This window comes from Heteronotia binoei, chromosome 3 (assembly GCF_032191835.1).
Source record: "Heteronotia binoei isolate CCM8104 ecotype False Entrance Well chromosome 3, APGP_CSIRO_Hbin_v1, whole genome shotgun sequence".
Lineage (NCBI taxonomy): Eukaryota > Metazoa > Chordata > Lepidosauria > Squamata > Gekkonidae > Heteronotia > Heteronotia binoei.
In genome coordinates, this window is record NC_083225.1 from 58,566,329 (window position 1) to 58,586,449 (window position 20,121).

Sequence of the window (20,121 nt, forward strand, 5' to 3'; positions counted from 1 at the left end):
AAAGCCGCTCTGGTTGTTCCTCCTTCCCTTTGATACAGCGCAGGCGTCATAACCTTTCTAAGCTCTGCCTACCACGTCATTTTCTTTCCCGAGCAGAAAAAGAAGGGGAGGGGATCTGAGAAGCGCTCCTTCGAATAGACGGATGGCTCCAAAATCTGCTTCTATTAGACAAGGCACGACACGTGATCTAGAAGGGCTTAGAACTCAGGATCGTCGGGCAAGCGGCTGAGGTGGGCGGGCTCGTTGTTGGTGCTGTGATTGTCGCCGGGACTGCGCCTCTCTTTCTTGACAGGCACCGGGCCCAAGTCTCGGCCGGTGCAGCCAGCTGGGTAGGGGGCTCGCGGGGTCAGCGACGGTTCCCGAATGTTACTTCTGGGGTGAGGAGGACCCTCAGCTTGCAAAGCTTTAGCTCCGCTTGTTGCATTTTTGTGTCTGACATCCTCTATATGCATGCACTCTCGCTTTCTCCCGCGCTCGTTTTCTGTTGCAACAAATATGTCTCTCCCTCCCTCCCTGCTTTTTACGGAACTTCACGTTGCATCCTGTCCATGCATTCTTCACTTGTGCTGGCACCCTGTTCTTGCAAGGCGCTCCGGTCTTTTGACAGCTGCATGGTACAAATTCAAGCGTTAACCTGCCTTATCTCTCCCTCTGGTGTGAAATCCACACCCGGCGATTTTTTTTGCCTGTCGTGTGCTGTTAGGGGACACTGCTCACCTCCACCCAAAAGTGACCTGGCCACTCAAAATTTATGCATTTCACCTCAACGTTTTTGCATTATCACCTTGCATCGCATTTTGAAATTCCTTCTGTATTTTGATTGCATACTCCTTAGATTGCATTCTTGAGCAATTTCTGTTGTATACTCTTATAGATGCTTCTGCACATAATTTATTTTGATAAATTTACACATAAGTGTTGATATTTTCTTTGTATTATATCTTACCTTAATGCAGTGATTTAAGGTAGGCAGGTATAGATTGCACGTTAAAAAAAAACTTCCTAGTCATAAGAGCAGTTCACTTGTGAAACCAGTCTTATTAGTTTGATTCTTGGAAGTTTTAAACAAACGCTTGATGTCTTCTGCTTCATAGCACGAAGGTGGAATAGACGAACTATGCCTTCATATTAAAAAGCCACATTTGCAATGCTGCGTCTGTCTTGCTTTCATTTAGAAATGCTGGCCATCTTTCAAACGAAGCAGCAGCTTATTTTCTTGTGGGGTTCTAGAGCAGGAACAAGGGACATGTTTTCTAGCTGAAGCTGTCAAATAATGTTGCCCAAACTTTAATTTAAAGATCTGTCAAGATCAGCAATTGGTTAGGTTTGTATTTATTTTAGTACTTTGTGTACTGTCAGAAATTATTATCTGGCTTTGCTAGCTAAATGACTACTATGTTTTGCTATTCTGTCTTTTGTGGAACCTGTGCTATGGTGGAAGGGGAGATGATGTGTTACTGGGGGGAGAGAGGTTACTGTTTGGTCTTTATCCCGCCCTGAGCCTGCTTCGGTGGGGTAGGGTGGGATATAAATCGAATGAAATAAATAAAATAAAATAAAAAATAAATTTATTTTGCGGATGCTAATTTGTTTTTTTTTAGTGTAGCTGTTTTTCCATTATGATGTATTTTATGTTTATTGCTTTAATGGCATTTACAGTGCAGAAAAGCAGCATATAAATATTTTAATAAACAAATAAATGTAGGCTTGGTGTAATTCACATATGCTGGTTCTTTTGCTCTCACTTGTAAAATAAGAGACAGAGCTGCATTAAGCACAGCATGATTCCACTCAAAATAATTAAGAACTTATATGGCATAGTACAGGGAGTACTGGCCCTGGACTACGGAGACTCAAGTTATCTGCCTTGAGAAATTAACTTCTCTTAGCCAAACAGAAGTCACAAGGCTGTTTTGGAGATAAAATAGGATACCTCCAAATATGGCACCTGAACACCTTGAAAGGTGGAAATAAATATGTAAGAAATGGAAAGATCTATTTATCTTCGTTATACACTTTTTTTTTCAGCCCAAGGAAAAATTCTGCCTAATTCCATTGTTTGCCTGCTGCATTTTGAACACCAGTGGTTTCCAAAATGGTATTTTACTGATTGAGAGTTTTGGCTGATAAGATTAGGGCCTTTTTTTCTGGGGGAATGTGGCAGAATGAAGTTCCAGAACCTCTTTGTGGAAACAAAATTCTCAAAAAAGTTTAAAAGTTCATGAGGGGTACCTGTGGGTTTCTCATTCATATCCCTCTTGAGAGTTTTGGCATCTCTTTTCCCAGGAAAAAAAAGCCCTGGATAGGATCATTCTCAAGTTCTGACCCTTGGGTTTGCTGCTAAAATTAAAAAAAAAAGACTTTTAAAGGAATTTAGAATTTTAGCATTTAATTTTAAAATTTCTGCTGTTAACATATTTTAAATGCTATAATTTGAGGTTTGTCCTGTCTTGCTTTTTTTTCTTTTGTGCAGTTTTGCTGTTTGCTTCTCTTGATGGAGGCCTGAAGAAAATGAATCTGGAACTTTGCTGCTTATGTTCATTTTTCATACTGAAGTGTCTAATATAAGGCTAAACTTGCTTTCTGTGCTGCTGAGAGGATGTAGTGGCAATGATAGCTGAGCCCAATTCCGTTGTTAATCTCCCCAACCACAAGTAAGAATTGGAAAGCAGCGTATAAATTCTTCTGTGATGTTTTTATTGCACAGACTGTGTCATGTATTTCCTGTGTTTTGGAATGGGTTTCAGAGCTGTGCATGCCTACGTGTTTATGTTTTTGTTTGGGAATTACACTGACAATTTTAAATGGGCTAGTGGGCTATATCAGAAAAATGATACCCACATGCTTCCCAGGGACATGTGGACATATCTTCTAAGAATGAGGGCAGATTTACATCTCAGTGGGTTTTTCAACTGTGTTGTGATCCTGTCTTTGCCAGTTGTCCTAAAGCCAGCCCACATATTACGCTGAACTACATGCAGTGTTATCCCAGTGGCTGCTGTTTCTCTCTGAAGCATCTATGGAAGAGGATGGTTTTCAGCACAGAAGCAGTGGTGTTTGTGTGTGAACCTTCCTTTTCACTATTTTAGTATAGAATAAGGTCCTCCTTCCTCTGTGAGCAGCAGGGGCATATGTGTTGTTGGCTGATGTGTATCTTTGATTCTTGGTTCTTGTTAGGAAACGGGACTGCTGTCCTTGTAATTGCGGCTTCCCTTATGGTCTCTTCACAGCTTTTGCAATTTATAGGGGAGAAATAAGGTTCTAGTGTGCCCCCCTTCTCTTTTTGATGTCAAGGTCAGTCAAAGTTCTGGAAGCTTGATTATAGTTCAGTGTCCTCTTCCTCAAGGAGCAAAACAGAATCAGGGAGCTATGGCTAGCAGGTAATTGCCAAGCCATCATTAGTTGTGTAAGTAGGGTTGCCAATCCCCAGGTGGGGGCAGGGGATCCCTTGGTTTGGAGACCCTCCTCCTGCTTCAGGGCCATCAGAAAGCGGGGGTGGGGGGAGGGAAATGTCTGCTGGGAACTCTATTATTCCCTATGGAGATTTATTCCTATAGAAAATCATGGAGAATTGATCTGCGGGTATCTGGGGCTCTGGGGAGGGCTTTTTTGGGGGGTAGAGGCACCAAATTTTCAGTATAGCATCTAGTGCCTCTCCCCAAAATACCTTCCAAGTTTCAAAAAGATTGGACCAGGGGGTCCAATTCTATGAGCCCCAAAAGAAGGTGCCCCTATCCTTCATTATTTCCTATGGAAGGAAGGAATTGAAAAGGTGTGCCGTCCCTTTAAATGATGCTTGTCACAGCCTTGATCTTGGCTCCACCCCTAACATCTCCTGGCTCCACCCCAAAGTCTCCTGGCTCCACCCCCAAAGTCCCCAGATATTTCTTGAATTGGACTTGACAACCCTATGTGTAAGTTTGGCACAGTGTCTTCCTTGGCAAACTATTGATCTGTTTGTTGCTCTGCTTCCAGAGGCCTCTGTTCCATAGTAATGGGAGTGTTGAGCCAGTGGAAAGTGAAAGCACATAAGAACTCGGGTTTACGCACTTGTAAATTCAGATTGTAATTTAGGTTCTGTGAGCAATGCAAACCCAACTCTTAGCACGATCCCTGACTTATGTGGCCTTGCCACCTTTTGACATTCTGGCTTTGGGTCCAAAATAAGTGTGAACCAAGCTATTCAGTTTTCGTTGTGCTTTTTGTTTGTGATAGCTCATCCAGCTGCTGTGGGACTGAGGTTGCCAACCTCCAAGTGGCACCTGGGGATTGCTTGCTATTACAATTGATCTCCAGACAGAAAACTGTTGCTTTGGAGGGTGGACTCTGTGGCATTATACCCTGCTGAGGCCCCTCCCCTTCTCAAATCCCACCCTCCTTAGGCTTCACCCCCAAATCTCCAGGTAACCCTAGGTGTGACTGAAAATCAGTCTATAAATGTCAGTAAGCAAATACAGTATGTCACAGAAGTGAGTACACAGCCTCACAATTTGTAAATGTTTAAATATATCTTTTCATGTGACAACACTGAAGAAATGACACTTGGCTACAATGTAAAGTAGTGAGTCTACAGCTTGTATAACAGTGTAAATGTGCTGTCCCCTCAAAATTACGCAACACACAGCCATTAATGTCTAAACTTCTGGCAACAAAAGTGAATACACCCCTAAGTGATAATGTCTAAATGGGGCCCAAAATGTCAATATTTTGTGTGGCCACCATTATTTTCCAACACTGCCTTAACCCTCTTGGGCATAGAGTTCACCAGAGCTTCACAGGTTGCCACTGAAGTCCTCTTCCACTCCTCCATGACGACGTCACATAACTGGTGGATGTTAGAGATCTTGCGCACCTCCATCTTCCATTTCAGGATGCCCCACAGATGCTCAATAGGGTTTAGGTCTAGAGACATGCTTGGCCAGTCCATCACCTTTACCCTCAGCTTCTTTAGCAAGGCAGTGATTGTTTTGGAGGTGTGTTTGGGGTCGTTATCATGTTGGAATACTGCCCTGCGGCCCAGTCTCTGAAGGGAGGGGATCATTCTCTGCTTCAGTATGTCACAGTACATGTTGGCATTCATGGTTCCCTCAATGAACTGTAGCTCCTCAGTGCCAGCAGCACTCATGCAGCCCCAGACCATGACATTGCTACAGAGGTTGAAGGGGTGGGGGTCAGCCTGTCTGTGCTCAGACCATACGCCGCACGCTGCATCAAATTGGTCTGCAGGACTGTTGTTCCATAAGGAAGCCTCTTCTAAAGATGATGCACAAGAAAGCCCGCAAACGGTTTGCTGCAGACAAGCAGACTAAGGACATGGATTTCTGGAACCATGTCCTGTGGTCCGATGAGACCAAGATAAACATATTGGGTTCAGATGGTGTCAAGCGTGTGTGGCGGCAACCAGGTGAGGAGTATGAAGACAAGTGTGTCTTGCCTACAGTCAAGCATGGCGGTGGGAATGTCTTGGTCTGGGGCTGCAGATACTGATGAAAGCAGCTTTGACTGTCAGAAGTTTATAGCCCGGAAATCCAGTTGGTCTTTAAAAAGCCACTAGACTAAAGTATTCTATTGCCGACCAATATGGCTATCCACATGAAAATGTTTACTGTTAAAAGCTTTTATTTTACACCCACAGTGGCTGAACATAATATGTTTTATAGTAATCTGTTAAGCCAGTAATAACTGGCTTAGTCTGTTATTTCAAGATCTCAGTTACAGATCTTTCCCAACTTCAACCAGACATAACAGGAATGTATTTTGTTTTTTGTAAAACTCTTTCAATAACTTGAAATGTTATATAAGTATTTATTGCCTGGAGGCTCTGCAAATAAATTGCTAAGTGGTATGTGGAAGATGTGGGAAAATCTCATATGAAAATGAGCTTTGTAATTCGTATACATCTGTCTAAATTAGGGTGTGGCAAGCTTTGTTTGGATTTGCTGTTTCTTGTGTTATCCTACACAATGCAAGCCTGAACAGGTGAGCTAAACTATATTAGTCTCTGAGTCCTTAAAGCAAGAATTCTGAAAAATTGTTTAGATTATTAATGCAACCTGTGTTTTATTTTGGATGGTTTTACAACATTTGTATAACTGAGATTATGGGGGGAAAAAACCTTTTGTAGGAACAGATGAATATACACAAGACTTCAGAAGGCCGTCACTGAGATGGTTTAGTATATGGGCCAAAACTAGATATTATATAGGAAGTACATGGAGAATTTCCTATCTGAGAAATCATTTCAATTGGGGTGTCAAACTCATTTGCTATGAGGACCGAATCTTGACCTTGTTGGGCCAGGCACGTATATCATAACATGTAATGCCAGGTCAGGGAGATATAAAGGACACAGACAAACACACACACTCAGCCTAATCCACCTCACTGGCTTGTTGAGCCATGGCCAACAGAAGGAAGAGAGGCTTGACTGTAGGTCTGCTGTGCAATTGAGAGATCCTGGCAAAGCTAGCTCTCCTTTCCGCACTTCATCCCTAAGGGAGGAGCTTTGCTCTGTAGCTCCTGTGCGATTGTGATGCAGAAGGAAGCAAGAGAGGGAGAAAGAAACCAATGACAGTGAGTTGCTTGTGGGCCTGATAGGAGCCCTCCAGGGGGCCTCATTTGTCCCCCAGGCAGCATGTTTGACACCCCTGATTTAAATGAAAAGAAGCCATGGGAAGCTGCCAGGGCTTTTTTTGTAATGTAAATGAAAGGGGGGCCCACCATATGCAACGTGAAAGAAAGCCAAAAGTATGCTAGGAAAATACCATCACAATAGTATAAATATATAGCGATTGCTGTATTGCTTATTAATATAATCCCGAGGATTTCGTCTTTATTATGTAGTGAACTTTTTGTCTGTGATAAAAGAAGCTGAAGTACCAAAAGAAGCAGCTAGCAAGCATTTAGCCAGATGGAAATTGCAACTGATGAAGATTATTCGAAACACCACAATATCTGGAATGGGCGTTTTAAATTGCTATCTGTTTGAGCATTTTTTGCCTTGGCACAGTCAGTTTTTCCTGCTGTCCTATACTAAGACTTTGCTGTTGTAGAAACATTAGATTTACCTTGTAAGTACTCAGCGTGATGTGTCGATGCCTATGTGCACACCTTGTTGAATGATTGTTGGTGCCTGTGAGCACTATATGATTTTCATGAATATACTTTGTAGAATCAGCTTTAGTGATGTTTACCACCGACATATTTTTATATTGATAAGCAATACAGCAATCTTTATATATTTATACTATTGTGATTGTATTTTCCTAGCGTGCTTTTGGCTTTCACAGGGCTTTTTTGTAGCAGGAACTCTTTTGCATATTTGGCCACACACCCCTGATGTAGCCAATCCCCTTGGAGCTTACAGTAGGCCCTGTACGCTTTTGGAGGATTAGCTACATCAGTGGAGTGTGGCCCAATATGCAAAGGAGTTCCTGCTACAGAAAAGCCATGAGAGGCTGCTGTCAAATCGTGAGAGTAGTGGGGTAGCTGTGCCTTTCTGCCATTTTTCCTGCTAAAAACAATCCACCCCTTATTTCCCACATATGGAGAAGGGTGTGGGACCTCAATCTTCTTAGTTATGAAGGAAAAAAAGCAGCCCGGGAGGTGTTTTATTTTTGTTTTTAACAGAAAATAGCTGCTCTTCCAGTGCCAATTACAGTTCCCGTGGCTGCATTTCAATTTTTGAAAGTCCATAAACTGTTCTTGCATCTCCTCTGCTATGTCTAATTTGTCCAATGCTGGCTTGGTTCCAATGTGATATATATCAACAAAACTGTGGTTTGTTGCTGCTTGTATAAGCCTGTGGAATTTTCAGGCTTGCATACATCCCCTCCCCTGGCAAATCTAACGAGTTGTTTCCATTTTTACTATTAACTATATTTAGTCATAGAACAAAGTCCAGTGCCACCTTTAAGACTAACAAAGTTTTTATTCTGGGCATAAGCTTTCATGTGCATTCACACCCAAACTTTGTTCTGTTGCTTCAGACCAACATGCTATCTACCTGAATCCATATTTAGCCATATAGCTGAATAAACAAACTGTGGTTTCTGCTTTCCTTGTAAACCAGGATTCATTCCTTGTAAACTGGCTGCATTCAGATGTCGCAGCAAAAAGGCACTTGTCCATACTGGGCATGAACACTACTTGTTACTGTGTTCCCCTTACTGTTTCCCTCTTCCTTCTCATACACAAAGTATTATTGAAGCCTTCTGGGGGTTGGGAAGGCTAGAGTTAACCCCCAGATTTCCATGGCATTCTAAAGTCCAGGTTTGGTTTGGTGAGCAAGCTCCAGTTTTTCCAGGCATCTACATTTGGATCTCATGTGACTTGGAGCTGGAGTTTGGCTCAGGCTTTTTGTGTGAGTAAGGACTAAAGAGGGAGTAGGAAGAGCAAAGGGAGCCCAAGAGCACAGCAGCTAACATTGTTTATGCCTGGCACAGACAAATGTCTATGTCACAATGTCTGAATGTGGTTGTTGTTTAGAACCTTGGTTTATGAAAAAGCTCAAACCATAGTTTGCCATTTGGGTTGTTTTGGCAAACTCTAGCTGGCAGTGGAAGTGCTTTGGGTTTCCTATTTTTAAATGTGGAAATTAGCTGGAATACCCAAACAGAGCTTTAAGGAGCTGGAATCTTTAACCAATGATATGAAGGTCAGATGCTTTAAGAAACGACTCCATGCAGAGGTGCAATTTAAAATGTTTTACTAGGAAGAATGTAAAAGGGTACAATCATACACATAAGCAATAAAATACAGGCAAACAAGAACTAAGAAAATAGAGGTGAAAGGGATAGGGGTTTCTTAGGTTCCTTACGGAGGTGATACGACCTGTCCAGACATGCTGAGGTCCATTTGGGAACTTGAAGATGAAGACATGCACTGTCACCATGCCATGTCTGAGAGGCCCCCTTACTTAGGGTAATGGAGGGGGGAACACATGCTCAGACAGAGAGACGGGGGGGTGGGGGGGAAGCTTGCTCTCATGTTATAATCTTTGGAAGGGAAAAGGCCCTCCCAGAAAAGGGACTGACTTGTGGTGGGCAGTGATGAGTCTTTTCTGGGTACCTGATTGGGTGCCCACCTCAAGCCAATGAGCAGAGCTGACTCTGGTCACATGGAAGGATCTCCAGGTAAAACAATAGTAGGACTGGTTTAGTAATGCCTGCCTGATAGGATACAATAGGCCAGGATATGTGTTAATTGTTTGGGTAGTTTAGCAAAGATACCCCCAGGAAGAATAGACTTAGGAGATAAAGGATTTAAATAGTGTCAGACATTGCCATAGCATTAAACAAAGAGAAGCTGAGTTGCAGTAAAGAGTCAGGGAGATGGTTGATTAATACATAGCAGAGGATTAAGTTATGAGTCATACTTACCAGCAGATCCCATTGTCCTCATACATTCCATTTGGGGGGTGGTGGGAGAGAGAGGGGGCCATGTTAAGAGGGTGCCTTAGGGTGGTGACCAGAACAAACTGTCTACTGGGTCTACTCCATTTTGGATTGAGTATTTTCTTGGCCTGTTTCTAATCAGTCTCCATTTTGTTTCCATAGCTTGAGGTCCCCTTAGTTCAAGTGGGGTACCCCTGGAGGCAGACAGTGCCTCCTGGTCACAGCATGCAAGTCTAAGGATTCACCAGGGTTGTTCACATAATCACAAAATGGTGTTTCATTATGTCTCTTGTGTGTATCTTTGGATTTGTCTTAAACATGCTAATTAACATGAGATTCAGTATTTGATGAACATAGGGAGTCCTGGATTGATAAAATATTATCTTCATTGTTCAGTATTTCTTTTCAGGATTAGGGTATCAGTTCTTTTAAGTAGACATGCCTCAAATATGTTGCTCCCTTTGTTCATGCCTTTATGTCATCTTTTTTCCTCAATGACTTAGAGAAAATGGGATCCATGAGGAGATTGTCCCTGAACCCAGTGCTCAGAATGGCAATTGTTTAAGAAATGGCAGTGTTAAAACTTTTGTAAGTTTGTTATGTTTAATAATTATATAAATTGTACAAGAGAAAAATGGGTCTGTCTAGGTCTCATTGATCTGAACATATGTCTGTTACAGTAAATGTACAAAACTGGCAAATGTCGATGTTCATATGTGAATGTTCACAATTGTAGGTGAATTTTGTGAAAGGCTGAAAATAGGTATTTATTTCTTCACATTTCAGACTTGACAGCCGTGAATGCTGTTATTATCATTCAGCAATGAATGGGTTTGATACAGGGATATCGAATTTTAGGGCAGGATATTGGACTAGATAGCCCACTAGGTATCTCTGATGGCTAAGAATGTATGCTTTTCCTATGACTGAATAGTTTTCAGGAAACATTTTCAGATACTTAGTATCACAGAGTCTTGAGTTCTGAGGTTAAAGGGGTTTACTAGGCATGTTTTAGGACTGGTTGACACATATGTATTTATCACTTATGGAATTCTTGGGCCATATTCAGACATTTAGGCCCATGTCTACCTCTTTCTTATAGTAAAGATAGAGTTGCCAGACACCCCCTGGTGGAGGCAGGGGTCCCCTGCTGCTAGACCCCACCTCTGTTCTGCCAATCAGCTGGCTGGTGGCGGGAACTTACCTGAAAAAGAGTTTTTCCTCAAATACTGTCAGAATGCCCTGACATCCCTGATTTGATAATGTTACTTGCAGGCCACTCGGGCAGTGATGTGGGCATGTCACAGTATGTTGTCTGGGCCTCCCTCCTACTCCCAGTAAGTCCCCCCAGTCCCCCACTGGTTGCCAAAGGATGAGCCTTGGCAGCATCTGTTACCTCAGTCCTGATGTGATGTGGGCTTGTCATAGTAAGTCCCCCCAGTCCCCCACTGGTTGCCAAAGGATGAGCCTTGGCAGCATCTGTTACCTCAGTCCTGATCCCCAGCTTGCAAAGAAATGTCCTTACAAGGCCAAATGTAGGAACAAGGCTCACAGGTATGAAATAACCTTTTATGCAAGAGATGTGGCTCATTCTCATGTAGAAATCACCCCCTGATGCTTTCAGTGTTATGCCTGGGAGGTTCTTTCTGCTGTCTGCTTGTTTCAGCTAATTCTACTGTTAAACCTAGTCATTTCATAAGTGGACAATTCACGGCACCCTTAGGAAATGGCACAATGAGCTTTGAGTATTACATTGCATATGTCAGGTATCCTACCAATTTTGTAAAGTTGTCTTCTGCATGCTATTTGTCACCTTTATGCTTCATGATTGTGTTTGTACTGTACATTTGATTATGTAGATAAGACTTTGAGGAGATTAAATGGCGTTAAGTAAAGCATGACAAAACCAAAAAAATAATACACAGCTAAATAAAAGACAGAACAAAACTTACCTGTGCATGGCCTTCCTTAAAACCGTTTCTTATGAAGCCTTTTCTCTGGCCATGTGTCTGCCAGAACTAACAGGTGTTAATTCTGTATTATTGCCAGTGTGTAAAGGTGTGATGGCTGGCAGTAGTACTGATTTAACACATGTAATAAGCGCTGGTGGGTTGATTTGCAAATGTTCCACCTTTATTTTTAACTCTCTTATCTTTCTGTCTTTCTTACATTCACAGATACAAAAGGCTGGCACAAGAGAGAAGAGAGATTATTTTGCCCTGTTTTCCTCTTCACTGCTGCCCCTGTACCACATGATCTTTTGTCTGCTGAGATCCCATGATCCTTGGACCTACCTTTTTGGAGAGTCAAAGGGCATTTCTTCCCTCTTGTGCCAGTGGAACAGCTTGTAGTCTTATTCTTCTGTGTCAAGCATCTGGACATTTCTAAGCCATTAAATACCTGCACATTATGTCTCTCCCTCTGCACTTGCTTTCAAAGGATTATGTACCTATCAAATGAGTGAAAGCCTTTGTCTCCTCGCTTACCATTGTTTGTTAAAGAATACAGTTTTTCTTTATTGCTTTAGAAAGGGAAAAGAAAAATCCGTGAGCAGTGTGAAAACAGAAGACGAAACTCGTCCAGTAGCAGAAGGTCGAACCAGCCACAAAATGGAGAGGTGGTTGAAACAGTTACCTTATTTGAAGTGGTTAGCATGGGTAAAAGAGCGATGCAGGTACATCAACTTTGTGAGCTGACTAGCCTTTTGATTGTGAAGTTGTGAGAGTCTGCTAACAACTGGTGTGTTTCTAGTTTTTGATCTCTGGCTTTTTTTGTCATCTGGTTTAGTCTGTGGTTGACGACTGGGTTGAAGCTTATAAGAAAGACCGAGATGTGGCCCTTCTGGACCTCATCAATTTCTTCATTCAGTGCTCAGGCTGCCAAGGTAAATCTTTTTCTTCTGGCCAGTTTCCTTTTGAGGGAGAATGAGCAAAAGTAGTTTGGAGCAGGGCTGATTGTTTGAATGATTCCCTTATTCAGAATCTGGCTTATGTTCTCCTAATCAGTCCACATAAATCAATGAGCCTCAGATTTGAATAATGGGACTGCAGGAAAGAGGAAAATAAATGGAATGTTCACAAGTTATATTGATCTTTGGAGCTCATGTTTAAGAAATTAACACATAATTGAATTATGTAAAGGATGATGAATGAAAATAATTTGATAAGGGGGTGATAAGTTAGAAATATTGGGTGGTATGCCACCCTGGTAGTGCAATGTGCTTTGTGAGTTTTGATCTTCCTTCTGTTCTTTCATCCCAGCGGCCCCTTTTGAACTATGGAAAGCTGATGCTGAAAGTCATTGGACACTTTTGGGTTTTGATGCAGGTCAAGGATAATTGAGTAAAATGTTCCCCTTCTTCCTCTTCCAAGGACAGAGGCTCAGGAACTCAAATAATAGAAGAGGAAGGAGGGATGATTTGGCTCTACGCCCCCACACCTTATAATGCAGATCTCCAGTCTGAGAGGTTTTTTTGTCCCCATGGGTCATGTATCCTTAGGCATTAGCTTTTGAGGGACATTTGTTTGTTAGGGCGTTCCACTGAAGGTTAGAAGGATGCACACAACTGTGTTGCCTTTTAGAATGTATCCCTTTTGATTTATTGATAGAATTGCTACTGTAATGTCCCTTTTTGCTGTGAGTTCCCAGGTTAGAGTGTTCACTCAGGCACCTGTTCTCAGGACCATTCAGCAGAGACCAGCTGGTTCAAAACATCAGCCATTTATTTGCAAGGAGACGACTCTCACAACCAACAGCTATAGTTAGCACACAAAACTGGTGAAACGAGTTCCACCTAATAGGATCAAATTAAATCACACAGATATTAGGGGAGAAGCAGATTGTTCCATTACATACATACTTACAGGGGTGGAATTCTAGCAGGAGCTCCTTTGCATATTAGGCCACACACCCCTGATGTAGCCAGTCCTTGTAAGCTCTTGGAGGATTGGCTACATCAGGTGTGTGGTCTAATATGCAGAGGAGCTCCTGCTAGAATTCCATCCATACGTGCATACATACAATATACCACAGTGACCAGATCTTTCTGATAATTAAAGTAGAGGAGAACTAAAAACTGTGTAAAAGGAACACATGAAACTACCTGAGTCACTCTTGGTCTGTCAAGGTCAGTATTGTTTATACTCTGACTGGCCACATTTTATTCAGTTTTATACCCTCCTTACTTCAGATCAGTGGGACTTGAATAAATTTAAATTTAAGCTGCTTTCATAGAGTTAACTTTCCCAAGGAAAAAACCCAACAACTATACTACTTTGGCATAGGGATCAAAAAGACCCCACTTCACAGCAAAAAGCAATGAAAACTTAATAGTTCCCTCAGTCATGGTATTTGCTACTAAGAAAAAAATCAGACCTTTCTTCAGAAATGCAGGAGAAAGCAAAGTAAAATTTGGAATTGGGGTCAAAAATACCCCTCATTGAAAACATCAAAAACCCACAAAAACATAAATGGGCCCAAATTGACCCCACTATTTTTAAACAGAAGACACATCTGGGAATCTCTAAACTGTTTATTTTAAAGATAATAATTGCAACTTTCCACCCCCCAATATGTAAAGTTGAGAAGGTAACTCAGAGGTTTGGAAAATTTGGTGAACAGTTCAGTGCACAGGTGGCTGTGGGTCATCTAGAGGAACATCCTTCTTTAGAGTTGAGATTATCAAATCATAGGTTTTGAAAATTTGAAAGACAAGGGGACCAATCAGTTCAGTGGACAGGTTGCTGGCGTCATCAACTTAACTCCTTCCCCCACCCTCGCCACCCCTGTAGAGTTGAGAAGATCACTCTGAAGTTTGCAAAATTTGAAGGACAAAGGTGAAAAATTAGCTTAGAAAACAGGCGGCCAGGGGTAATTTAGAGTTCCAGGCTTCATGGCTCCTTCAAGTCTGGAAAATGTGAGGTTCAGTGGATGCCTTCAAACATGTCCAGACTTATCTTTCTGGAGGTAGAATGACCCCATTTCCAGAAGTGCAGTGCAGTTCAATTTGAGTTTTTCAATGAGGCTGTGGGCATGAGGGAAGTTTTGACACAAGCACAAACACAGGGCTTCTATCTGCTCCTACTGTATAAACAGTTCAGCAAAGCAAAGATTGCTTTCCCTTCGGGTCATTGCAACCTCCAATTTCAAAAGTGTTATAAAGCCTCAAAGCCAAAAAATGTCTATAGATATAAATTATGACAATTTTTTTTGTGTGTTTAATGCTTGCTCTGCCTTTGAATAAAATGAATATAATAGGTGTTGGTTCATCTATTTAAACATGGGAACAGTGCTAAAATCATTTTTTTTTCAATATTTGTTGGGGTAAATAGAACCCACAGGGATTATTATGCATAGTGCTGTCATTTTCAAGGCAAGTCTATTGGGGGCCAGATTGACCCCATTTCCCTTTTGATGAAACTCATTTTTTTTAAAGAAAAACAATGGGGAGGGGAGAGTGGGACTTCAGGGCACCAGAGTTCACTGAGGAGAAGGCTTAACAGGAGGTTGGTGCCTGTAGGAAGCTTTAAATGGGTAAACCAAATTGTCCCCAAGACTTCCTGGGTCACCCCCCCCCCCCGATTGCTTGGGAGGGTGAAAAACAAATATATCACATCCTCCTGATGAGAATCTGGAGACTGAATTTGCCATATTTTGCAGGCAAAGCAGATGCTCTGCCACTGAGCTACATCCCCTGTAACAGCTACACTTAGCTTTCTAAATTTGTATCATTGCAGCCTCCCTAATATTCTAAAGTTAGAGTTATTTGTACAGTATCATACCTGTCTCCAGTTCTCTAACGTACTTCATTTTCTTCATTGCTTCTATAGGAATGGTTACTGCAGAGATGTTCCAGAGTTTACAGAACTCTGACGTGATGCAGAAAATGACAGAGACATTTGATGAAGTAAGTACAACACAGAACAGCTTCCTTTTTCCTAGAGAAACACTGTTTTGTTAGAAAATGTTAGCGTCTTCCTTTTAAAAAGTCATCCTACATTCTTTTGTGGGTAGTCTTGCACATATGGTAATTCAAAGGAAAATCGCTCCCCTGCTTCCAGAGCAATACAGAAGACTTTATGTTGGAAGCATTTATCTGTATCTATGCATACCGGATTTAAGCTGAACTAGATGTTAATGATAAATTCTGAGCTTCTGCCAAAACCAGCAACCCTGTATCACATCCATCTGCTTGCCCTCTGTAGTGGATAATGAAACATGTCCTGATGGCCTTGCCTTATGGATTTTCTTGCCCCACCAGTTTGGTTGAATGGGAACATGCCTATTACTATGTTGATATCAGAGCATGGCTGTGTTTCACTACATGGGGATGACATTAACTGAATGATGGCAGACTTGCTGATTGAAAACTCTTGTTCTACCTTCAGAATCAGAGCATGAAAACTAACATGCAGCCATGTCCATAGCCAGAATTTTGTATCCTGGGGGGCACCAGGCTCTGGGGGGGGGTGCTGCTGGTGGGCAGGAAGAGTTTGCTGCTGGTACTCAGCCTCAGGTCTTTTCCTGCTGCCTTAGGAGTTCCAGTAGTGAAGAGGCTGCACAGCCAACACCATCTCGCCTTGCTGGGTCTTCTTGAAAAGACCTGGTAAGGGGAGGGAGAGGCAGCCACCCCTCGTTTCCGGTTGAGATGAGCCTTCTTCCTGCTTGCTAGCAGGAAGACTACTCAGCAGTCAGCAACAAGGAGGCCACACAGCTGGTGACTGCCACTCCCTCCCTTGCTGGGTCTTCAGAAGGGATGGGAGATGGCTGGCCTTTTTGCTGACTTAGCGAGTTTTCTCCCTGCAAGATTCGGTGGCTGGCAATGGAGGCCATGTGGCTGCCCCTTCTCTTTCTCTGCCAGTAAGCTGAGCAGATAGGGTTTTTTTAAAATCTACCTCTCTGCTCAGTTGTCAGGTGGAGGAAGGGGGGGATGTGCAGCCTCTTGCCTGCAGAGTCTTCTTCCTGCTTATTATGCAGCTGCCCCCTTCTTCTCCTCTCTTTCCCTGCCTGCCAGCTGAGCAGAAAGAGGGATTAAACTTTAAACTCCCTCTCTGGAGTTGCCCCACAGCTGCTATACAATGGAAAAACAATGCTGCTGCTGTGGCACCCTTCAGAGAGAGGATTTAAAGTTTAAAACCCCTTTCTGCTTAGCTGGCAGGTGAGGGAAAGGAGGAAGGTGTGAGGGAGGAACCTGGTGGTCAGCTCCCAATCACCCCAAAGTTGCCCCAGGCTCCCTTATCCTCAGGGGGAGGGGGAGAGGCCAGCAGGTGAGGAGGTAAGGGGCACCCCTAATTCCAGAGGGAGCAGTGCTCCTCCTCCCCACCACTGGCTACAGCTCTGTGTGCAGCCCCTCTGATCCAAAGCTTTGTTGGCAAACACAGAGCTCAGTTCAAACACAATTCATGGACGATTGCTGGAGATATCAGATGAGGATCAGCTCAGAGCTTTTTTTATCTTTGGAGCCAATAAAGAAGCCCTTGCTCATGTGGATCTCCGTTGGCATGAGCAAGGAGCTCTGGCTCTCTGTGTTTTATGTACTATCAATTTGCAGAGTTCTGCATTAGTTGTTGTTGCTTACATTCTTTTTTAAAAAAACTTTTTTGTATTGTAGGAAACAGGATTGCAGTATAAAAAGTTCATGGCTTATCCCTGGATTTTGACAGTTACTTGGCCAGTTGATATGGTAAATTTCATCCATATGTTCATTCACTCATATTCCAGTGTTTTTCTTTGAAACTCAATATGAAGCAAGTAGGATCCTGATGCAGTTTCACATCCAGGCGCAGACCTGCTATAGCATCAGCAAAGCTGTATTATAATGAAATAGTCATTTAATTAATCTATTACTTTTGCTCCATTATAAAAAAAAAGCTTTGAATTGCTACATATCTAAGTATCTCTATATAAATATAAACCTTTGCAGTTTTGGTGCTGGCACTTAACTTGCCAGCAGATAATAATACTAATTATCAGATGGCATTGGGTATCATATAGCCAGGAGATTTGAAGTTCTAACTCTTTAGCATTTTGCACCACTAGGTGGCAAGCTAGAATTATTTTTTGGGCTGAGAGAGCTCTGAGAGAACTGTGACTGACCCAAGGTCACTCAGCTGGCTTCATATGGAGGAGTGCAGAATCGAACCCTGTTCTCCAGATTAGAATCTGCTGCTCTTAACCACTACACCATGCTGGCTCTCAGATCTGCCACAGAGCTTCTGCCAGATCTCTGCCTGGAGGGCTACAGGCAGCCAGGAGCTAGTCCAGTGGTTCCTGGTAGTGCTGCAGTGGCTGCCTGATTTGGATCAAACTGGGATAGGCTCAGTCATCACTTTTATTTAGCATGTTTGTTTATATGCCCCTATTCTCCTGAAACACAGGACTCAAAGTGGCTTACAAATGTATGAGTATAATCACTTAACATTCTAATACAACAAGACATAACTTGCTCAGTTCAGAACTGGGAGAAATAGCAGAGAAAATACTATGCCGGCAGGAAACTGCCTGCAGAGGTACAAACAGATGTTACTAAAACAATTAAAAGCAGAGCAAAAATACCTGCAAAGGCATTTAGAAAATATTAATTGGGATTGGTCAGGAAGGAGGGGATGCCTGAGGGAATACCAAATAAAACAAAAAAGTCTTTACCTGCTGACAGAAGATGGCAACAGAAGGGGCAGACAAATCTCACTTGGGAGAGAGTTCTGGAGTTTCGGTGTCATGATGAAGGCCATCTCCTGGGTTGCCACTCACTGAATTTTGAAAGATGGGGACACCAGAAGCAGGCCCTCTAAAGATGACTGTAGTGGTCAGATGAGTTCATAAGGGGTAGGTGGTCCTTCAGGTATGTTGGTCCCAAACCACACAGGGCTTTGCAGGCTAACACCAGCACATTGAATTGTGCCCAGAAGCAAATTGGGAACCAGTGTAGATGATCCAGGACTTGGCTGATACAGTGAACATCCCGGCTGCAGCATTTTACACCCAACAAGTTTCTGAACACTTTTTAAGGGCAGCCCCATGTTGGGCACTACAGTGTGATGGCTGCCTCCTCTCTGTATAATGTCAGTCTTGGGCCTAATCCTGCAGACAGTGTTCACTTCCTGGCTAGGAACAGACACTGCTTATCAGCACAATATGCTCAGCTTTTATAAAGCTGTTTCAAAACATCTCAGAGGCATATTAATGGGAGTTCCATGGTAGATGTCAGATTCTGTAGCAGCTTCTATGTGGGTAAATTATGATCATAGCCCTGTCTGTCTGTGACTACTACTAAAATAATTGGATATGAGCATTTGTGTGCATAGCCAAACCTAAAGAGCAATCACAGTGTTTCTTTTGTCTAGGTAAAACTTGCACATGTGAACTGATGTGTCTCTATTCCACTTAGTCATAATGTGCCAAAAATGAGCCCCAGGGTTTTCCTTTGTGTTTATTAGTTTCCCACCATTAAAATAATAATTTTAATTTAATGATTTTTAAAAGTGTAATAATTACAAATGTAATTAATTCGATTCAGACTTCTCTTTATGCATATTGACAGTTAATATGGATACCTTGTAGGGAACAAAACTGTTTTTGGCCTCTAGAGGTAATAACAATAATGGGAAAAGATACACTTTTGCTGCTCTTGTCATTTGATAACACTGTCCTCTTCAGTCTTCTTGTTGCCAGATTTGGTCAAGAAGGTAGGGTGTAGTGCTGGGGATGATGCAACCCTTCCTAGAGCAATTCTTGAGACTAACTCTTATGTGGCAGTTTGGACCTTGTGCCAACTTTCATCTGCTGGTGTCATGTGCAGAAATGGGTTTTGGTGTACAAGTTTTAATAAGTTCTGCTTAAAGACGCAAGAGTCTCCACATAGCTGCTTCTGTGTTGTGTCAGTATTTAGAGATCAGCGTTAACAGCAGCGGTCATGCTGGGGTGATTGGGAAAATTAGTCATTAGTAGCCAGAAGTATGGCATGCTGCTGATTTTTCCTTGCACAGCTATGTCCTCTATAATACAGTATATCTGAACATGAAACAAGTATGTTCCTAGTTGTCTTGAAGTTCAGTCCTAAGTAACACTCTTCTAACCCCAATCGATACAGAAGGGCATAGCTATACTTAGGATTGCACCTCTGTTCTTTATTTTGACAATAAAACAAGGATTTGATGTTATAACACACTTTGGTTTTCCATAGTTATTTGCTTAAGCTTTTCTGTTTGTGAGACCACTGCTGTCTTTCCCCCACCTAATGCAGGACAATGAAGATTACCCACTCATCAAACCAGGGTCCTACTGGAAGAAGTTCAGAGCCAATTTTTGCGAGTTCAATGCAGTGCTGATCCAGCAGTGTCAATGCAGCATCCTCTCTGACAGCTATTTGATGGATACAGTCATCTCTCTGCTCACTGGTTTGGCAGACTCCACAGTCAGAGCATTCAGGCACACAAGCACTTTAGCAGGTATCTGCAAATGTGATCAGAGAGGAGAAGTCTAATGATACAAACCAGTGAAATGGATAAACGTCTGAGTGTTAAGCTCTTTGACCCAGGGCTTATTGTTTGTGAACTGCTGTCTGTTGTATAACATGGTCTTGTAAATTGCTATTAATGCTTGTGATCAATTCAGTTATATATGTCTGTGCACACCTGTACAAAACACGCCTTCCTTAGAGTGTAATTCGTGTGCCACTGAAATTAATAATTGAGTTTAATGCAAGTGCACAGCAAAAAGAATTGGAGAA

The 20,121-nt window shown here is 42.3% G+C and overlaps 1 protein-coding gene across 1 annotated transcript in view; it reads left to right on the forward strand.

Moving 5' to 3' along the window:
• Nucleotides 1-50: 50 nt before the first annotated feature.
• LOC132568264 (cohesin subunit SA-2-like) overlaps nt 51-20,121 on the forward strand; it is a 68,383-nt gene continuing 48,312 nt past the window's right edge. The window contains exons 1-8 of the mRNA XM_060233893.1: nt 51-230; nt 2,474-2,654; nt 9,899-9,983; nt 11,923-12,069; nt 12,183-12,279; nt 15,224-15,300; nt 17,005-17,076; nt 19,636-19,840. Of these exons, the coding sequence (XP_060089876.1) occupies nt 2,611-2,654; nt 9,899-9,983; nt 11,923-12,069; nt 12,183-12,279; nt 15,224-15,300; nt 17,005-17,076; nt 19,636-19,840 (727 nt within the window). The 5' untranslated portion in view covers nt 51-230; nt 2,474-2,610. The remainder of the gene's footprint in view (nt 231-2,473; nt 2,655-9,898; nt 9,984-11,922; nt 12,070-12,182; nt 12,280-15,223; nt 15,301-17,004; nt 17,077-19,635; nt 19,841-20,121) is intronic.